This window comes from Symphalangus syndactylus, chromosome 11 (genome assembly GCF_028878055.3).
Source record: "Symphalangus syndactylus isolate Jambi chromosome 11, NHGRI_mSymSyn1-v2.1_pri, whole genome shotgun sequence".
Lineage (NCBI taxonomy): Eukaryota > Metazoa > Chordata > Mammalia > Primates > Hylobatidae > Symphalangus > Symphalangus syndactylus.
The window spans coordinates 15,716,539-15,738,783 of NC_072433.2; the positions used below are offsets into that span (position 1 = coordinate 15,716,539).

At 38.3% G+C, this 22,245-nt stretch overlaps 1 protein-coding gene across 4 annotated transcripts in view; it reads left to right on the forward strand.

The window, feature by feature from the left end:
* CPA6 (carboxypeptidase A6) overlaps positions 1–22,245 on the forward strand; it is a 366,630-nt gene that overhangs the window by 262,115 nt on the left and 82,270 nt on the right. For all 4 annotated transcript variants that reach the window (XM_055298960.2, XM_063611540.1, XM_063611539.1 and 1 more), the window contains one exon: positions 4,599–4,700. In XM_055298960.2, the coding sequence (XP_055154935.1) occupies positions 4,599–4,700 (102 nt within the window). The remainder of the gene's footprint in view (positions 1–4,598; positions 4,701–22,245) is intronic.

A 22,245-nucleotide genomic window follows, 5' to 3' on the forward strand; every position in this document is an offset into this window, starting at 1 on the left:
TCCAAAGTAGAAGTAAACAATTTGAACAACTTGAACAATCACGACAGGAAACATGCAGTTGGGGATGATGCTCAGTTCGAGATGGACATCTGACTCTCCTGCAAGGATTAGAAGAAAAGCAGCAACACTGATACTTGTGTGCACCTGATTTGGCCAATAGGATCAACAGTGAAAAGACAGAAGAGGCAATACCAGCAGCCCCCATTACAGTCTCCACCTCCCCGTCTTCCTCTGGGTGCCAAATGATGGGAAGATGAGCTTCATCTGACCATTTCTTCTCCCTGTCTCCTGTTCCCCTTCCCAGTCAAACAGGTTAGATTGAAGGCCCTTGCTGTATTTCTGTAGAGCTAAGCAGCCCTTAGAGGAAAACAGTTCAACTCTGACTTTCCTAGTTGTATTTTTATTGAGAGCCACCCTCATACCCTGTAATTTTGTCCCAAATCAAATATCAACCTACCAACAACTGCCTGGCTGGGAAGTCTGGGGAAGGGATACAGAGCTTGGTGGGCCTAACACCATTCATATTCCTTACCCTCTGTCTCTCCTCCCTGTATCCCACCTATGGTTCAGTGTTGCAAGAGTCTGGGCTTGGGGTCTTTAAAACCAGCAGGGGGAAATGATAAAAAGGGAGCTGCTTTCCCTTTTACCTTGAGGTATTCGTCCCTCGGGACAGAGCACAGCTTGTGCAACTCTGGTAGCATTACCCTGTGACACTGTTTTGAGGTCCAATTCCTTTCTTTCCTCTGGGAGGAATGTCTTCTGTCTTTTTTTTTTTTTTTTTTTGAGACGGAGTCTCGCTCTGTCGCCCAGGCTGGAGTGCAGTGGCGCAATCTCGGCTCACTGCAAGCTCCACCTCCCGGGTTCACGCTATTCTCCTGCCTCAGCCTGTCCGAGTAGCTGGGACTACAGGCGCCCGCCACCACGCCCGGCTAGTTTTTTTTTTTTTTGTATTTTTAGTAGAGACGGGGTTTCACTGTGGTCTCGATCTCCTGACCTCGTGATCCGCCCGCCGCGGCCTCCCAAAGTGCTGGGATTAGAATTATACTTCATCTTCCCATTCTTTTACTTAGTGCATTTGTGCAGACATTTTTAACTCCGTACATCAGAAGAGCGCCCTTGGTAACCAGTTTTGCTCTTCTTCTGCCACTCTTCCCTGCTTGCATCTTGTTGCTGGCAGAGTCTTCCTGTACTTCAAGAAAGCAAAGTGATTTTGTCTGCTCCTAGAGCAGGTCCATACCAAGTAATAGAGGCACTTTAGCCTCCACTTGGTGGGTAAGGCCTGATCATAGTATTCTGTCAGATAACGCCTAAGAATGACCTCTGAAGAACGGTGACCCATTTGAGTACCCGGTCTCAGTCGTCATTTTTAAGTCCAGTGAGCATTGTGGTAGTTGTTCTTAGATTGCAGTTTCTTATGTTTTGAGTTTGAAGTGTGGATCTGCTTTGTTTGGCTGCTGGGATAGATAAGCATGGGCTGAAAAAATGTGTTCCTCCCAGTTTTCTTGCCTTTCCTGTTGTACTCTGAATTTCTCTCCCTACCTCCCTCACTTTCTTCCTCTCTCCTTCCTTTCCTTCCTTTTTCTCTACCAGGCCATTTTTCAAATTTACATCAAAGATACCTCAAGTGTTGGTATCTGAGAATATCTGTCACTCCTCTTATCTGAGAAGTGACCTTTTATTTTTAAGATGACTACAGACCTATTTTTAGATATGTTTTCAGTACAATTTTGAACAGCAACTTTTTAATTAAACATCTTCCCGTGTTAGGGAGTTAAGAAATGTTCATAGGCGAGTCTGCTGTTCTATGTCACCATCTTTTGTCTCCCTAGTCCCCCAGGAGCTCTTTCCTTTCCCCTCTAGTTTTGGGTGTGCATGTTCGGAGTTTATAGTGGGTAGTTTGTAAAACTGGACCATTCTGCCTTGCTATGGGTTGTTCAAGAAAGCCTCATTCTTTTCTGTGACCCTTTCGCTTTTGCATTCACCCTCCTTCCCACCTATCTGTCCTGGGACTATTGAGCAGCATAATAATCCTGGGAGAATGATTCGCCTCATAGAAAGACTAAAGCATCCATCCCCTCATAGTTAAGTAGCCACTGGTGTCCTGGGAATTTCTGGTTGGATTTGGTGCCCTGAACTTTTTTGTTAAGAAATCAGATCCCAGGGTGAGAGTAACAGGCCATTTGGCCAAGAAAGAAACCTGTTTGTTTTTCTTTTGAACTATGAAAAGACCCTGTTTGTGAATATATTTTAGAAAGAGAGGAAGGATGTCTGCAGAACTTTGTTCTGTTTTCTGCTACAAAAATGTGAATAGTTCAGAGTGAAAACCTTTTGTGATGGTTGATGTCTGAGGAATAAGCTGGATCTCCAATGTTTTGGGGATGCTTTGAGTCTCAAAAAAAAAATTGATAATCAGAAAAGTAATTTTTGTTTGTTTGTTTAATGTATCCCTGTTCTGTTTTTAATTAAACTCCAAGTCTCATTTAAAAAAAAAATAAAAATAAAAAATAAAAAAAGATGTGCCTCCTTCCTGTCCTCCTTCCGCCATGACTCTAAGTTTCCTGAGGCCTCCCCAGCCATGCTTCCTGTACAGCCTGCAGAACTGTGAGCCAATTAAACCTCTTTTATTTATAACTACTCAGTTTCAGGTAGTTCTTTATAGTGACATGAGAACTAACTAATGCAGAAGGTATATATTATTCTCATTCATCCCTTGACCCTGCATTCTCTTCTGTCTACTGACCTATAGCTCTCCATTCTTTCTCAGCCAAACTTCTAAAAAGACTTACCTCTAATCATCATCTCTACTTCCTCTCCTATCATTCAGACTTTGACTCACCAGCCTTTGCCCCTACAGCTCTTCTAAAACTTCTTTCCAAGGCCAGCAACCACTTCCAGTTGATTCTCCTCCTGTCTCTCTGACCATCTGGGTCTCACTCACTGGCTCCTTTCCCCTATCCTTTCCTTAGGTTCAAGTAATCCCTGAGACTCTATCCTTAGCCCTACTTTCACACCACAAACACTCTCTAGATAGGCACATCTAGCCCATAATTTCAATAGTCATCCCAGACCTCTGTATCCATTGCAGTCCACCCACTGGAACCTTAAATTCACCCACCATTGCCTACTTGACACTCTTCCCTGGATATTCAGAAAAGCACCTCAGATTCAGAATGGCATTCCTCTCCTCCCAATTCAGAAACATGGACATCATCCTAAATTCCTCTCCTTTAACCATTCACTTTAAATTACCACCAAAAGCTGACCATTTTTTCTTCTGAATATTTCAGATCTGCCCCAGTTGCTTCTCTTGTCCTCATAGCTATTACCCTAACTTCTCTCTGTGTCTGTTCTCCCTGGACTATTGCAGTAGTGGCCTCAGTACTGAGCTTCCTTTGAGCCCCCATTCTTGACCCTCTCACGCTCTAATCCATCCTCCACACTGCTGCCAATATGAGCCCTCAAACATGAGCAAGCAAACAGACACACACGCACACACACAAGCACCCCATAGAATATAGGAGGAAGCCTCATCTCTTATTTAGTATCCAGGGAATCCACTTTGAGGTTTATCTGCTGTTCCTTCCTCAAACTGTAGGCACAGTTCCTCCAATATGGTACGCTCAGATTCTCTTCCAGGATTGAGATGCCTTCCTCCAACTTGTCTGCCAAACAAGCTTTATGTCTTGCTGAAGTACTCGAGTGCTCCTCTTCTGAGAAGCCACATTTTATTACTTAGGAAAATTCAACATAACACTTTTACGTTCCCACGGTAACTTACAGATATTCACATCATAACGGTTGATTGCTTACGTTTGCCCTCGCCACTAGCGTATAAATTCCTTGTCTTTTCATGTTTGAATCTCCAGTACTGAGCACAATGTCTGACATTAAAAAGGATTTCCTGAAATATTTGTGGAGTGAATTAATGAATGAATGAAAATTAGATCCCCTGTAATTATAATGTCAGGATCTCCTACTGATTTCTCAATTAGCAACCAGGTTAAAAGTAATATTGATGTAGTAGGATTGTAAAGAAAATTCTGCCACTTGATTCTAGAAATCAAGTTGTTTTATGTTTTCATTTTGTGGTATAATAAAATTTGACTTTATCCACCTATAAAATATAGCTATTATTTAAGAAATATTCCTTGGCATGGAAAGAGAAAGAGGATGAGGGAGGACTTAGCTGCTTACTTAACAGTCACATACTATGTTACAATGAAGAAGTAGGCTGGGCTAGGAGGATTGCAAGAGACCAGGAGTTCAAGACCAGCCTTGGCAACGTAGCAAGAACTCATCTCTTAAAAATTAATTAATTAAAATAAAAAATTTTTAAAAATAAAGAAGCAACCTATTTTAGGGATTTTCCTTTTCCTTTTGTACTTTCTAGTTCTTTTATTATAATTAGGACAATAAATGTATTGTTTCTGCATAAACAAGCCTGGACTTTCGAGATAGATGGGAACTCCCTTTGTCCTTTTTATGCATTACCTAATGAACCACACTATAGTGAAGAATTATGCTGAAACCTTATTAAATTATGCTGGTCAGTGAATCTAAAAGCCTGAGTTGGTTACTGTGAATGCTCTTGTTTTCAGCTGGGCAGACGATCACGACTCAAAAGAGCTGTTTGGATAGACTGTGGTATTCATGCAAGAGAATGGATTGGTCCTGCCTTTTGTCAGTGGTTTGTAAAAGAAGTAAGTTAAACCCTTTACACAATGTCCATTTCAGCTAGTCAGTGCTTCCCTGTGTTTTTATTCTGCTTAACAAACAAAGTGGGAATTTGAAACCAATGATATGTGATTGAATAACAGTAACACCTTGATTCCATGGGCTGCTTTCATGTTTATGAAGATCTCTTGTAACCCTGGCTCAGCTTATCCTCACCTGTGCCCTTGGAAGTGGGAATTGGCAGCTCTCATTACAGAGAAAGAAGCTGAAGTTCAGAGCCTTTTTGAATTTGTGACAAATTAGGAACTAACCTAGCAATGCATATATGGCACAGCTAAAAACCCAATCTGTGGTGTTCCAAAATAATTTCTTACAAGATATCCAGCTCAGAAAGTTCTACATCACTTGACTTCCTCCTCAAAATCATTTCACATATGCTCTAACAATAAAGAGATGAACAAGGGATTGCTTGTGCCCTCCTGCTATAGGTCTGTAATTTAGATACCAGAAGACCTTTAGCATCTGTGGATTTAACATTCTCAGTTTCAGTTATTTTTCAGTAACCCTAATCATTGATGACTCATTGTGATTTCTCATTTTCTTAATGCTTCATTTGAGTCACAAGCCCTCTGAGCTAGTGTGTTGAGTGGGTCCCTATCCCAAGAGTGGGCCAGCCTTTTGTGCCAACACTTTCGTATGTTCTGATACTTTTCTATTCATTGTCAAGAATGTAATATCTTTCCTAGTTTTTTTTTTTAACCTTGACTTTTAGTTTTGGGAGTTGAGGGGTGGGAAACATAAAAGAAAGTCAACCACTAATACTGATAATGAAAGTGAAAGTCAAAGGATACGAAGGGTCTTAGCCACAAAATAACTCTACAAATTTGTTAGCCCTGTACTTATAGAAAACCATTAAAGACACAAAGGATATTTAAATATATCAGTTATATTTTACTGTGTTTTATGGGGAAATTATGTGCTGTAGTGGAATTTGTAACTTTGAAAACTCTCCTAGGTCTTAGAAAACATAGCTCACAAATGTCAAGAATGTACTAAATTTACAAAATATCTCTCTGCCACTACCAAAACCACAAAAGTATGCTTAATCTTATAATATTGAGTAATAAAATTTTCTAAACATTCCTACTCAGTTTATTGAGTAATTTGCATTTTCTTAAAACACTATTTCATCCTGCTAGGACAAATGCAAAAGCTAATAAGAAATTAACTCTATTACGTTGCATCAAATACCCAATGTATACATATCAACATGTTGTCTGCTATTTCAGGTTTAAAAAAAAAAGAAACAGTTAAGTACAGAACATCTGTTCTTGATAGGATATAGTCGCGTATATTATTGAAGAACACAAGAATGTGTCTCCCCAGCATTCCGGCTAAAGTTTCCCTCACCCCCAACATATGCAACCTTTTCTTTACAACATCTACATTTACTTTGTCTATTATATGGTTATCATCTTATTCATGTACCAACTCCAACAAGAGAAACTCCATCCATCTTGTTCACTGCTAAATCCCCAACATGTAGAACAACACTTGGCACTTAATAGGTGTTAAAATATCTGTTAATGCACTGAAATGATGAGAATTCAGTGGTAATGATGTGGAAAGATTTCTGGATGATGACTTGTCAAATCATCTCATAGGATATGAATGGTTCCATCTGGATTTTTATAGTACACAATCTGTAGAGCCATATACAGCAGCACTGTAACCTGGGCTAAATTTCCAAGGAAGAGAAGGACAGTGTACCCACAGGTACACAAGAAAAGGAAGAGGCATGTGCAATGACTGTCAACTGAGGGCAGTTGATTTTGGAGCAAGAGCAAGAAGCAACAATTGAGATTAGGCTCCATTTCCACCGATACATCATTAGGAGGAGGCTTTCCTCTCCATCCTCCTCCCTCCTGCACAGGGCCATCATGTGTGTAGATGAGCGAGGCCATTCCTGTGCCTCTGCTACCCTCCCCACACCTCTTTCACTCCTCTGGATTATGGCTGCCGTTTGCTTCTCCACTTTACCACTCCATTTTCTGTCTGAGCCATGGAAGCAACCAGAAATGGAACAAAGGAGGCCTAGAGGTCATTCACCCCAGTGTCACAGTCAAGGTGTCAGCTGGAGCCCTGGGTGTGAGGATGTGTGGCTTCACTGGGGGATGATGTGCTTCCAAGCTCACTCACGTGGCTGTTGGTAAGCCTTAAGTCCTCACTGGCTGTGGGCCAGAGATATCAGCTCCTTGCCACACAAGCTTCTTCCTAGGCCAGCTCAAAACATGGCACCTGGCTTCACCCAAAGCAGGTGAGAGAGAAAGCAAGAGAAAAGAGGCCCCAGATGGAAACCACGGTTCTTTTGTAACCTAGTCTTGGAAGTGACCTCATATCACTTTTGCCATATTTTCTTCATTACAAGTGGGTCACTTGGTCCAGCCCATACTCAAGAGGAAGGAATTATGCAGGGCACAAATACTAAGAGCAGGAATTGTTGGGGATCACATTACAGTCTGCCTACCATTCCTTGATGAGATTTCCCCCATAACCACTTACATACTTATGCAAATGTGAACTGGAAGAAAACTTATCAGCCCTTCTAGGATCCTGATAGAGCCTCAGATTGCATAGGTGTTATGTGCACACAGTTGGAAGTCAGGCAACCCCGCATTGATGTCAGGGTAATGTCAGCTCTGCCACTTACTGTCTGTGTTATTTTAATGTCAAGTCACTTAACCTTTCTAAGCCTCAGCAAAATGAGGATAATGATAGTATGTAACACATTGGCTTATTGGGAGGATTAAATAATATAATTCATGTGTTCTCTCATAAGTGGGAGTTGAATAATGAGAACACATGGACACAGGGAGGGGAACATCACACACCGGGGCCTGTCGGGGATGGGGGAAAAGGGGAGGGAGAGCATTAGAACAAATACTTAATGCATGCGGGGCTTAAAACCTAGATGATCTGTTGATAGGCACAGCAAACCACCGTGGCACATGTAAACCTATGTAACAAACCTGCACGTTCAGGACATGTATCCCAGAACTTAAATAATAATAATAATATAATGCATGCAAAAGACTTAACAGAATGTTTGGCATATAGTAAACACTTAATAAAATCAACTATTATTACTATTATATCAGCAATTTGGTATTTTTAAATAACTAATGGAAAGGAACAATTAAAAAGAAAATCAAGCCGGGCATGGTGGCTCACACCTGTAATCCCAGCACTTTGGGAGGTCGAGGCAGGAGGATCACTTGAGCCCAGGAATTCGAGATCAGCCTGGGCAACATAGTGAGACCCTGTCTCTAAAAAAAAAAAAAAAAAATTTAATTAGCTAGGTGTAGTGGTGCATGCCTGTAGTCCCAGCTACTCCAGAGGCTGAGGAGGGAGGACCTATTGAACTCAGGAGGTCAAAGCTACAGTGAGCTGTGATGATGCCACTGCACTCCAGCCTGGGCAACAGAACAAGACCCTGTCTCAATAAATAAATAAATAAATAAGACTCTGGGAGGCCTAGGCAGGTGGGTCACTTGAGATCAGGAGTTCAAGACCAGCCTGGCCAACATGGTAAAACCCTGTCTCTACTAAAATTACAAAAATTAGCTGGATGTGGTGGCACATACCTGTAGTCCCAGCTACTCAGGAGGCTGAAGCAGGAGAATTCCTTGAACCTAGGGGGCAGAGGTTGCAGTGAGCCAGGATCATGCCACTACACTCCAGCTTGGGCAACAGAGCGAGACTCCATCTCAAAAATAAACAAATAAATAAATAAATAGAAATTCAAAAATCAAGGATATAAAGGAACTCAACAGTACTATCAACCAACAGGATCTAATAGACTGTACCCAACAACAGCAGAATATACTTTCTTTTTAAGTGCCTATGGAACATATTCTAAAATATACCATATCCTCTTCCAAAACACAGACCTCAACAAATGTAAAATAATTGAAATCATAAGGTGTGTTCTGTAACCACAATGAAATCAAACTAGTAATTGATAGCAGAAAGATAACAGGAAAATCTCCAAACACTTGGAAATTAAACACATTTCTAAATGATCCATGGGTCAAAGATAAAATCTCAAGGTATTATCAAAATACCTTGAACTGGATAAAATACCTTGATAATATCTTGAACTGGATAAAAGTGAAAATACAACATATCAAAATGTGTGGGGCACAGCTAAAGCAGTGCTGAGAGGGAAATGTGTAGCACTAAAGGTATACATTAGAAAAGAGGAAAAGTCTCAAAACAATAAGCTCTTCATTGACCTAGAAAAATAGAACATAAACCCAAAGCATGCAGAAGGAAGGAAATAATAGAAATAAGAGCAGAAATCAATGAAATTGAAAACAAAGTTATTAGAGAAAATCAATAAAACAATAAGCTGACTGGAGTGCAGTAGCATGATCATGGCTCACTGCAGCCTTGGTTTCCCAGGCCCAAGCAAATCTCTCACCTCAGCCTCTAGAGTAGTTGGGACCACAGGTGTGTGCCACCAATTCAGGCTAATTTTTTTAAATTATTTTTTGTGGAGGCAGGGTCTCCCTGTGTTGCCCAAGCTTATCTCGAACTCCTAGGCTCAACTCCCACCTCAGCCTCCCAAAGTGCTGGGATTATAGGCATGAGCCATGCACCTGGCCTGGTTATTTTAAAAGATAGATAAAATTGACAATGATCTAGCATGAGAGACAAAGAAAATAAGAAGATGCAAATTACCAGTATCAGGAATGAAATGGAATATCACTACAAACTCTGAAGTTATAAAAAAGGTTAATAAGGGAATACTGGGAATAATTCTACCCATGTAAATTTGACAACGTAGACAAAATGAACCAATTAATTGAAAAACAGCAACTACTACAACTTACCTATTAGAAAGTAGAGAATTTGAATATCCCTATAACTATTACAAATGTTAATTTATGATTTTTAAATTCCCCAAAAAGGAAATTTCAAGGCCCAGAAGTTTTCACTGGAGAATTCTACCAAATGTTTAAAGAAGAATTAACCAATTCAACACAGTCTTTTCAGAAAATAGAAGAGGTTGGAACACTTCCAATTCTTTTTATGAAGCCTGATACCAAAACCAGAGACAGCACATGAAAAAGAAACTCAGACCAATATCTTTCTTGAAAATAGATACAGAAATCCTGAATAAAGTATTAACAGATAGAATTTAGCAATCAAGAAAAATAATTATATACCATAGCTAAGTGAGATTTATTTCAGGGATGCAATCCCAATTTAATACTCAAAAGTTAATCATTGTAATCCACTGTATTAAAAGCTAAAGAAGAAAAATTATATAATTTTATCAATTGACGCCGAGAAAGCATTTGACAAAATTTAACATACATCCATGATAAAACTCTTAAAGAAAGAGAGGGGAAATTTTTCAACAGGATACAAGATAAACACACAAAATCAATTTTATTTCCATACACATAATAGCAATGAACATGTGGACACTGGAATTTTTAAAATACGAGATTATATACAATTACTCAAAAAAGTGAAATACTTTTAGGTGTAAATCCAACAAAACATGTACAGGACTTACATGCTGAAAACTACAAAATGCTGGTGAAATAAAGAAAATCGAAGTGGAGAGACATACCACATTCATGGATTGGGAGATTTCAAAATAGTAAAGATGGAAATGCTACTCAAATTGATATAGAGATTTAACACAATTCCTATCAAAATTTCAACAAGACTTTTTTGTAGCCATAGATAAGATTATTCTTAAAAGTATATGGAATGGCAAAGGAAGTAGGAGAGCTAAAACTATTTTGAAAAAGAAGAATGAAAAGGGAGGGAGGATTCGTTCTATCTAATTTCAAGACATACTATATACCTACAATAATTAAGAGTGTGTGGTATTGGTGAAAGGATAGACATAGATAAATGGACCAGAATAGAAACCCAAAAATAGATCCACACAAATATTCCCAACTGACTTTTGACAAAAATGCAAAACCAATTCAAGGGAGGAAAGACAGCCTTTTCAACAAATGGTGCTGGAGCAATTGGATATTCATTGCAAAAAATAAATGAATCTTTTTTTGTATATGGTATGAGTCTAACTCTCATACCATATACAAAAAATTAACTCAAAATCGATCATGAATTTAAATGTAAAATGTAAAACGATAAAACTTTTAGGGGAAAAAAAGCATAGAAGAAAATCTTGAGGATCTAAAACCAAGGCAAAGAGTTCTTTGATTTGACACCAAAAACATGCTCCATAAAAGGAAAAGTAGATACATTGCACATTATCAAACTTAATCAAAATTTTAAACTTTTGCCTATGAAAAACTGTTAAGAGGATGAAAATGATAAGCTGCAGACTGAGAAAAGATATGCAAATCACATATCTAATAAAAGACTCATTTGGAATATATAAACTCAAAACTTAACAGTAAAAAGCAAGCAATCCAATGAGAAAATGGGCAAAAGACATGAAGAGACATTTAACCAAAGAGTATACATACAGATGGCAAATAAGCACACGCAAAAAGGATGTGGTTGGGAAAATTAAAGCCACAGTGAGCTATCACTGCACACCTATCTGAATGGCTAAAAATAATCAGATAGATAGATTTATATCTATAGATGTACAGGTAGATCTATATACATCTACAGATATATATCACCAGTATCACCAAATGCCAGGGAGGATGCAGGAAACTAGAGCACTCATATGTTGCAGGTGCAAATGTAAAATGGTGGAGCTATTCTTGAAAACAGTTGGCACTCTCTTTTCAAACTAGGCATGGAACTACCATATGACCCAGTAATTGCACTCCTGGCATTTATCCCAGAGAAATTAAAACTTATGTTTGCTCAAAAACCCGTGCACAAATGTTTATAGCAGCTTTATTTTTAATAGCCCAAAACTGGAAACAACCCAGGTATCCATCAACAGGCAAATGGTTAAACAAACTGTACTACATCCATACCATGGAAAACTATTCAACAATTAAAAGGAACAGATTATTGATAAATGCAGCAACCTGGATGAATCTCCAGAGAATTATGCTGAATGAAAAAGCCAATCTTAAACAAATGCCTATTGTATTATTTCATTTATATATTGTTCTTTAAATGACAAAATGATGGAAATGGAGAACAGATTAGTGACTGCTCAGGGTTAGGGAAGGGGTGGAGTTGGAAGGAAAGTGGATGTGGCTGTAAAAGGGCAACATGAGGAAAGTGTGTGAGGATGGAAATGTGCTGTATCTTGCCCACATCGATGCCAATACCCTAATGGTAATACTATACTACAGTTTGGCAAGATATTACCAATGGGGAAAAATAAGTAAATGGTATATGGTATCTATCTGTATTCCTATAATTACATGTGGACCCTCATTTATCTCCAAATCAGAAGTTTATTGTAAAAATAATAGCCAGGCTGCATATCCCTGGTTTCTATTCTTTGGAACCAGGTGCTTCTCTTGCCTAGAGAAACAGTCAATTTCATCTCTGCTCTCTCTTCCCTGCTGTGTAATCCTCATCAGCTGGCCCTGACTCTCTCTGCCATGGAAACCAGAAGTATCAAAGGGGGCTCTGGCTCTGTAAGTTCGTCTCTTCTTTGGCCAGCATTACCGTCCCATGCCATGCCCGGAGAGCCACTTCCACTTCTGCCTCCATTCCAATTTAGTGGATTGATCTATGGATGTCTATTTTGAAAACACAAAGCTCAGAAAACAGTGATACAGAAGCAAACTACCAGAATTAAATAACTGGTAAATTGGGCTTCATTATTTTGTTATTTTGAAAATTGCAAAAATGAATTCATTATCTCAACAAACAATTGATAGTTCCTAGTTGACAGACATTTTTTAAATGCCAGATATACCACAAAACTTATGGGTTTTAGTCTTTTAATTTGATAGTCATTTAATTCTGTTGGAAAATGTAGAGCCATCACCCTTCTGTTTGCAGTACATGCTACCTCTCTTTCTTTCCTAATATTCACATAGCACAAATTTTTTTAATCTCGTAAGTAGAATGAAGAAAACAAATGGTTGGTACACTTAGATTGCAAAATCTTTCTCTTGTTGAATGCTTGCTTATACCAGGTTAGCAAAACCATCACCAATATCATATGATATTTATGATGCCGTGGGACTTTGAGGGGGGAGGAAAAAGATGAACACAGACATGCTGGACTTACTGTTGAAATGTATACTACAGATGCTCCGTTCATCACAAAATTAAAAAGGAGTTTTAAGAAATATTCCCTTCTGGCGTTAAAATTTTCCTTTTTTTTTTTTTTTTTTGAGACAAAGTCTCACTCTGTCACCCAGGTTGGAGTGTAGTGGTGCGATCTTGGCTCACTGCAACCTCTGCCTTCCAGGTTCAAGCGATACTTCTGCCTCAGCCTCCTGAGTAGCTGGGATTACAGGTTCGCACCACCACACACTGCTAGTTTTTCTATTTTCAGTAGAGACAGGGTTTTACCATGTTGGCCAGGCTGGTCCTGAACTCCTGCCCTCAAGTGATCCACCCGCCTCAGCCTCTCAAAGTGCTGGGATTACAGATGTGAGGCACCACGCCCAGCCTAAAGCTTTCTTAAATTTGTCATGGGCCAAGAGGGATGACACAGACACTAAATTCATCAAAGAAAACTAGAATAAATACATAAGGAGAAATAAGCAGAGATACACATACAGAACTTGGAAGTTATCTTTCTGCAAACGTGAACAGATATCTACAGAAGAGCAAGAGACTTAAACCTGAGAATGGGCAGAGGCCAGGGAACAAAGAGAATAGACAGCAAGGAGATACTTGTAAAGAGGGACATTTACAAAACTTCAAAGTAATGGGCTTGAAAATTAAATTTAAAAATAGAGGATGGCTCACACCTGAGGCAGATGAATCACTTGAGGCCAGGAATTCAAGACCAGCCTGGACAACATGGCAAAACCCCTTCTCTGCTAAAAATACAAAAATTAGCTGGCCATGGTGGTGCATGCCTGTAATCCCAGCTATTCAGGAGGCGGAGGTTGCAGCGAGCCGAGATGGCACCACTACACTCCAGCCTGGGCAACAGAGCAAGACTCCATTTCAAAAAAAAAAAAAAGAGGAAACTACCAAGTTAAAATAGGGTTGAAAACAGTATGGCAGTTCTTCCAAAAGTTAAACATAGAGTTACTATGTGACCCCAAAATTCCACTCCTATGTGTGTACCCAAGAGAACTGAAGACATATCCATACAGAAACTTGTACATGAATGCTCATAGCAGCATTATTCATAATAGCCAAAAAGTGACCATCAACTGATGAATAGTTTTTTTTATTGGTGTAACCGTACAACAGGGCATTATTCAGCCATAAAAGGAATGAAGGTATTAAGATACAGCAGTGACGGACCTTGAAGACATTATGCTAAATGAAATGAGGCAGACACAAAGGCTCATATATTGTATCACTCCGTTTATATGAAATGTTCAGAGAATAGGCAAATCCATAAAAACAGGAAGCAGATTAGTAGTTGCAAGGGGATGGGCTAAGAGGGAATTGGAACCAACAACTACCAGGTTCTTTTTGGAGTGGTGGAAATGTCCTAGAATTCAATAATGATGATGATTGTACAGCACTGCAAATATACTAAAAACCACTGAATTGTACACTGTAAAATGGTGAATTTTATGTTCTTTGAATCATATCTCAATAAGTAAATGAAGTGCTGATACGTGCTACAATGTATACATGAATCTTGAAAACATGCTAAATGAAAGAAGTCGATCACAAAATATTACATATTACCTGATTCCATACATATGCAATGCCCCAAATCGGCGAATTTCTGGAAAAAGAAAGTAGATTAGTGGTTGCCTATGGTAAGGGAAGAGGATAGGATTATGGGGTTGATACCTAAAGAGTATGGGCTTCTTTTTTGGATAATGAAAGTATAAGGCCAGGCACTGTGGCTCACGCCTGTAATCCCAGCACTTTGGGAGGCCAAGGTGGGCAGATCATGAGTTCAGGAGTTCGAGACCAACCTGGCCAACATGGTGAAACCCCATTTCTACTAAAAATACAAAAATTAGCCGGGTGTGGTGGTGCATGTCTGTAATCCCAGCTACTGGGGAGGCTGAGGCAGGAGAATCGCTTGAACTGGAGAGGCGGATGTTGCAGTGTGCCAAGATTGTGCCACTGCACTCTAGCCTGGGTGACAGAGAGACACTCCATCTCAAAAAAAAAAAAAAAAAAAGGAAAATATAAAACTATATAGTGGTGATGGTTGCACAACTCTGTAAATATACTAAAACACACTAAATTGCACACTATAAAAGGATGAATATTAAGGTGCGTGAATTATATCCCAAAAAAGCTGTTATTTTTTAAATTAGGGTTAAATAGCATTCCCTCAGAAGATATTTATATTAATCAGTTCAACAAATTATTGTTGATCACCACACTTTTAACATTCTGCTTATATTATGGGCATCAACAGAAGTATAAATCATTGTCCCTGCTCTCAAGGGGTCTGCATTCTATTTGAGGAGGAATATTTATGTGCAGGAAACAACATAAAATAGTGTGTCTTTGGAGGCCTAAGTGTACTGATTATAGTACCTGAAGGAATTAAAAAATCAGAAAAATCCATTAAAACTTTAAAAAGACAAGGTTTTGGGGAAGCTTTGTGGAGAAAATGATTCTCAAGCCTTGACTGAGAAGTTGGAATTTGATCAGGGAAATGAAAGTATTCCAAGAAAGAGAAAAGATTAATGTTGAGAATGAACATGATATGTGGGCATTGTAGATTTAGTGAGGCAACAACCCACGGTCTGTGTGAGCAGACTCTAATGCCATATAATACTGCTTGAAAAATTATAGTAAGCCTTAGAAGCCAAGCAGAGTTTGGTCCAATAAAGTAAAATGAGAAAACACTCGCCAGGTGCGCTGGCTCACACCTATAATCCCAGCACTTTGGGAGGCCAAGGTGGAAGAATCACTTGAACCCAGGAGGTCAAGGCTGCAATGAGCTGTGATCACACCACTGCACTCCAGCCTGGGTGACAGAATGAGATCTTGTCTCAAAAAAAAAAAAAAAGAAAAAAAAAGAAAACACCGATAAGGAGCAAAAAACATGTCCCATTGTCAGAGAGCTTAAAGATGAAAGGCAATGATATATGGATGAAAGGAAGGAGAAAGAACCCAGAGTGAGGGCAGCTAACTAGAAATTTATAGGGCAGGAATCTACACATAGGAAGAGTGGATGTAGGAATGGAAAGTGAAAAAATGATGTAAGAAAGTTCAAAGCAGATATTCATTCATACTATCAAATGCTTATTGAGCACTTCTTTTTATACGAAGGCAACATGCTAAGTCCTGTAATGGCACAAGTACTGTCCTACAGTGCACAAAACATTAACCCTTTCCTCAATGCATTTGCAGTTATACTTGGGAGAAGAAACACAGACACAAAAGAAGGCAGCGATAAGGAAAGTCTTTAGGAATTGATGATTGGCTTGATATGGGAATGGAAGAGGCAGATGGGTCAAAGATAAGATGCCCAAGAGATTGGTGGTGTCATTGAAGTTGGGGGAGCATCAGTTGAAGTGTTGGCAGGACCATTAGTATGAAGGGAAGTCCCCAACACAACACTACACTAAGCTGGTGAAATGATTAATTTATTCAGCAAGTAATCATCAAGTGTTTACTACTATGCACCAGGCCAGGCCCTGTTAAGACACTGCGGATACTGGATAATGGGGAGGGAAAATCAAAAACTCTGCTGTTATCCAACTCATGGATTCTCATGGACCAAAAGAATGAATGCTGTTTGATAAGAGGTGAAAGATCAAGCAAGCTGCCAAAATGAATGAATACCTGATTCACAGGCCTAATTTGGGCAGCAGACAACCAAGAATAAGTTCCAGTGATTTTGTCCACTGTAACAAAGTTGTGTGTAAGTACTTTTCTTGTCTGTATTACATAAGCTGATAAGAAGAGACAAGCAAATGGATAGAAGATCGTGGAAGTACACCACTGAGGTCCTGGTACAAATTTAGGGCAAGTAATATCTATATTTAGGATCGCCTAGTAATTTTCAGTGGCAGCTCATTTTTACATCTTTTTGTTTTTTTAATTGTGGAAAGGCCACTTTAATTCTTTGCTGCCAATGCAGATGGAATAGCATTTGCTTCATTTTTTCAGAATAACCTCCAACTGAATGAGGCAATTTGGGCTTTGTTCGCTTTTGCTAGTTTGAGATTGTTGACCTCCCAGATTGAGTATCTCAAGCCATGGCTGGTGCTTGCTGGCCCAGAGTTATGCATAGCACTTCAGTTTTTTTCCTCAAATAATTCTACATCGCTGGGTTGAATTTGACCAGAGTCATCATTTGTATAATATTAAGAAAGTAACTCAGGGAAATATTTGTTTGATTTCCAAGTGAGGAAGACATTTCCAAGCATAAAAGCAAATAAAGAGGCATAAAGGAATGACTGATAGCCCTGACTACATAAAAATATTTTAGTGTAGTATTTATTGATGAAGGAAATTCTTCATGACATGTGGCTATGTTTAAAAAAAAAACCAGCATGGACAATATAATTTCAGTTTTCTAAGAGTTATATAGATATATACCTGAAAAAATGCCAAATGTTAAAAGAGGATAGGATTATGGGTAATTTTTATTTTCTTCTTTATGCTTTTCTGAATTTCCCAAAATTTTCTACATAAAGCATGTCAAAAATAACTATGTTTTTAAAATAAATTTTACTCATACAAAACAGAATACATTTCATTCTCACACTAAACTCAGTTACACTTGAGTCATATATTTCTACAGGTTTTTAGAATCAGCAGTTGAATTCTATTTAATTCAGTGGCAGACCAAAGATAAATCAAGGGCTTGTGAAAAAAATGTTTGAGACTAAAATGGCCTGAAATGGAAAGTTCTCCTAGACATTGAAGATGTATAATATACAGGTGGATCTAATTTGACCCTGTTACAGAAAGGCAGCAGTACAAAAAAAAGAAAGAAAAGAAAAGCAATAAAACATCCTTAGTTCTCCAAGTGAGCCACAATATTCATCTGCTGTCTATGTAATGTGAAACCTCACCCTTCCAGGCCCAGTTTGATTATTGGAAAACCGTCTCCATTGCACATTCCCACCCATCTACACTCGGCACTGCAGTGATGGCTAATCCTACTGCCAACATCTGGCATGTGATTCAGATGTACTATGCAGATGATTCAAATAAAAATAAGAATAGGAGACTTTCAGGGAAGCAGGTTATTTTCCAGGCAGAGCAAGTAGTAATATGTGAGGGCTATGGTGGGTTGTGTGTTTAGGACAGACCTCTAAGAATGACTTAGAGCTGTGGTTGTAGGAGAAGTCCTCCAACTGGGAAGTCTTTCCAGAAGGGGAAGGCTCTTCTCCCAGGACCCAAAAGCTCTCCAGGGAATAGTCCTTTTGGATAATCATCTCTTTCAGTCTCGTTTTGTCTTGCTGCTCATTAAAGGTAAAATATAAGCCCTCAGACATTGGCATGAAACACCAAGGTCTTGGTTAAGAAATAGATCACTAAAAATAAACCTTTTTAAGAAGAGAACTTAAATTGCATGTATGTGCCAAAAAACAGGGAATAAATAATTGGGACAGCTACTAAGCCCAGATCAAGTATCTAATGAGTTCAGCTGAGTAAGCAAACACATCTTTGTTCTTAATTACATAATGGAAAACAGCTCATCATATGAAAATGGTCTTCATTTTTTAAATTGTCTGACTTTGGTTCACTGCCATTCTGAGTAATTATGATACTTTGGTTTGCTTTTTCCTGGCCTTCAGTACCGTTAGTTCCCTACGTTCTCCCATGCTCACTCTCCCCAATCTCCTTCATTCTTCATATCCTCCAACCTATCTCTTTCTCCCTTCTATCCAATTTATAATGCCTTGAACATAGCAGAGTTTTGATGTAATATTTGTTTAGTTTCAGTTTGACTAAACTGAAATCCATTGCATCAGTTGTACTCCACTACCTAATAATAGCGAGTGTTCTGGCCATTGTGTAGACAGACAATGCTTGCTTTCCACCAGTAGCACCGGACTATAAAAGTGGCGACGCAAGCTGAAGCAGGACAGAGCAGTCCTCATAATCAATGAGAGAAATTGTTTGTTCCGTGATCCTAAGAGCTTTTGTCAAAATATTAAAAACTCTCTTACTTTGTTATATATGCATTGGGAAATGATTTTAAGTGGTAAAACTAATATTTAGTATGCTATGTTTTAAATCATGAGAAATACTGCGAATTAAAATGTCTTATTTCTTTGTAAAAAACCTTATAAAGGGTAGTTTGGATTGTGCTCGTTGTCTTCTCTCTGTATAGCTTACAACATGAAATGAGCATCTTTCATAAAAAAATTGCCTTGGCAGATTGTCATACTCCTCTCTTCACTGAATCAGCTTCCAATATTTTTTTTTCCTTTGTACTTTCAATGTCACAAAATATCTTAGAGTTCCTTTAATGTGAAGTGTTGCCAGGTCACTTCTTCTGGAATATAATCATCCTTTTCATCCCAACCACTTGCCTCATCTGTATTGGTAAGTTGGTCCTCACTGTATTCCTGTGGCTGCATATCTAGAACTGAATGGTGCAGTGTCAACATTCCTAGTCAGCTATTTGTTCTAAGCTCCATTTATATTTGGTTCAGATCTCACCTCCAGCATTAGCACTTTTCATTTCTTTGCCGCACTTTCACCTTAGTTGGACAATTTCCTCTTTCCACCATCCGTTATTACCCTGTAGATTTATTACCGGGAAACAAGGACACAACACAACTACACGCTTTGCTGTCTGTGTGTAAACTGATTATGAGATGCACAGTAGTAACCAACCAACCACTGACAGACTTTCAAAGAAATGGTAGAATCGATCACAGATCTTGATGCTCATTTTTATTTATATAGTGATTTGTAGCAGTGGTAACCAAAACTCACACTTCTGTGGGAGGACTGGTGTTATTTAACCAAAGTGCAGTAACAAATTTGTGTATATAAGAGCCATGCAAAGTGAAGACATCTGTACTTTCTTTTTTGGTACGTAAAATATCCTTACAGAGTAGATCTTCATAATACCAAAGTTGTCCTGGCTTCTTCTCATGAGCAAATACAACCAGTGAATCAGTGTTGTTAGGCTATCTCTGTGTGAAATGTGAAGTGGCATTACTTAGGAAAAAGAATAGACGTGTATCTAGTAGTATATTCTTCCTGGTGACACAAAACATTTCAAATATTTATGTCTCTTATTAGAAAATGTAGATTAATTGACAACATTTTCTAGTCTTCACCTGCCCTGTTAGATTAGTCACTCTGGGTGGTTCTAAGTATAACTAAGTATAAAAATAACTAGAATATACAAGATTAGGAGATCATTTTCAGTTTTTCACCCTTCGTTTATGGAGCCTTTTCTTCTTGTTACTTTCAAACTGTTATTTGATTGACCATTTTGTATTTAATGAGCATCTTGTAGTGTGATGTCAGCTATCTTTAAGCTCCCCTTTAAAAAAAAAAAAACTCCCCTGTAAACTCTCCCCCACTCCAATTAATTCTTCTGGTATTGAATTTAAAATACCTCCTTTGTGTTGAGATGCACCCATTTTGGTGCCGCAGTGTTTACCTGTCCTAAGTGATATTCCTGTCCAGTCCAGTTGAGGTTGGTCTTCAGCTTGATGGTGACTGTGCCCCTTTCTTTGGCCTTAGCTGTAACAGGCTTCGTTCTGCCAGTGTGTCCTGCATTGGATGTGTGGTTATTTTTAGGTCCTCTGCAGTGATTCTGAAGTAAAAATAGAGGAAAGTTTTAAAGCTACCTTTTAAAAGCCATTAACACCAATCCTCAAAAAAAGTGATCTCCACATTCCATGCTGTCGTGAACTCTAAGAAAGCAACATCCAACCACGTAAATCCAAAAGTATTGAAAAGGAGGGAAACCCTTTACCTCACTTTGTCATGCCACACAAAGGCATTAGTCATGGCAAAATTTGTCTTTGATTTTAACCAAAGTTTATTTGGTGAATTCTGATCTATAACATGTACATAAGTATGTAGAGGCCAAAATAGTCTTGGCAGATGGTGAATACCAAATAGATTCATTCTATGTCTTTCTAAATTAACTTCAGAAATGCCCCAATCAGTTCCAAACTTATCATTTGCCTGGAAGAAGATAATACTAAAAACTTTCTTTAATATCTTTTAATTGAAAAAATTGGTTTGGTGAAGCCTCTTTAAAATAAATTTAAGTGAGGTGATGCAGTACCTAGGGACCGCCACACTGAGGCGTGTGGTGCATTGTTTTGCAACTGGCTTTCAGATCCCGACTACTTAAGTCTTCCTCATAAGCAACAATAGTAATAAAGAAATTAAACTTTGTAAGTCCAGATGCAACTTGATTATTGGGCATCTCCTTTTCAATGTATATGGAGGGTATGTATCGATTGCTAAAAACAGTTCTACACACAAGAGGAAAAACACACCCCTGTGTTCTTCATGGTTATCATGTTAGAATAACAGGAAATAGAAAGACACATGGTTACGTTTCTTCTAGAAACCCCTACCTAAACCATAAAAGACAAATGATCTGTGTGCTATTATTTAAGGCACTCAAGCAAGGAGTTCTCCTAAACGACCTGTTCTGTATTTAACAGTCATCACGTCGTGATGATTCTTGCTTTGTGTGACCAGATGGAGAATAGCTGAAATTCTTAGAGAATTACAAAAATCACAAATACAGCATATGCAATACAATGACACCCTGCTTGTTTGTCAGAGAAAGAACACATTCTGACAAGTCTTGGAAATTAAACTGTTTCCAGAATAAAATACTAGAGAACAGCTTCTTTGATTAATATATTATTTAGAAATGAAAAAATTTTAAATGATGTTAATGGCCTCAAAATATATAAAACAAAAATTGACAGCATGTAAGAGAAACCGATAAGGCCTAAATAACAATATGAGGTTTTAACACAATTCTCAGTGGTTAAAACAGCGACAAATTTTTAGTAAGAATATAGGTGATACAAACAATAACATAATCCAATGAACACATATAGTATCTTTACCCAATAATTAGAGAATGTATATTTTTTTCAAGCACAATTGGAACATTCACAACAATTGATTATATTCTAGTCCACAAAGCAAGTATCAACAAATACCAAATAATCTGTTTAAAATATCACATTCTCTAACTGTAATACAGTTGTCAGAAATCATTTATTTTAAAAAAAATGATTAACATATTTAGAAAAAACATTTATAAATAAAATTTAAATCAAGGAAATTCAGTATTTAGAACTGAATGGTAACAAAACTACTATGTATCGTAGGTGATTTCATCTTGATAGACATATAGAATGCAACTCAGGTAGTATTAAAGGGAAATTTATAATTTCAAATCAATATATAAGAAAAGAACAAAGTCTCCAAGTTAGTAAGCCAATCTTTCCACTCACAAGAAATTAGAAAAGGAGCAAAAGTGTAAATGACAGGTCAGATCTGGTAGCTCATGCCTGTAATCCC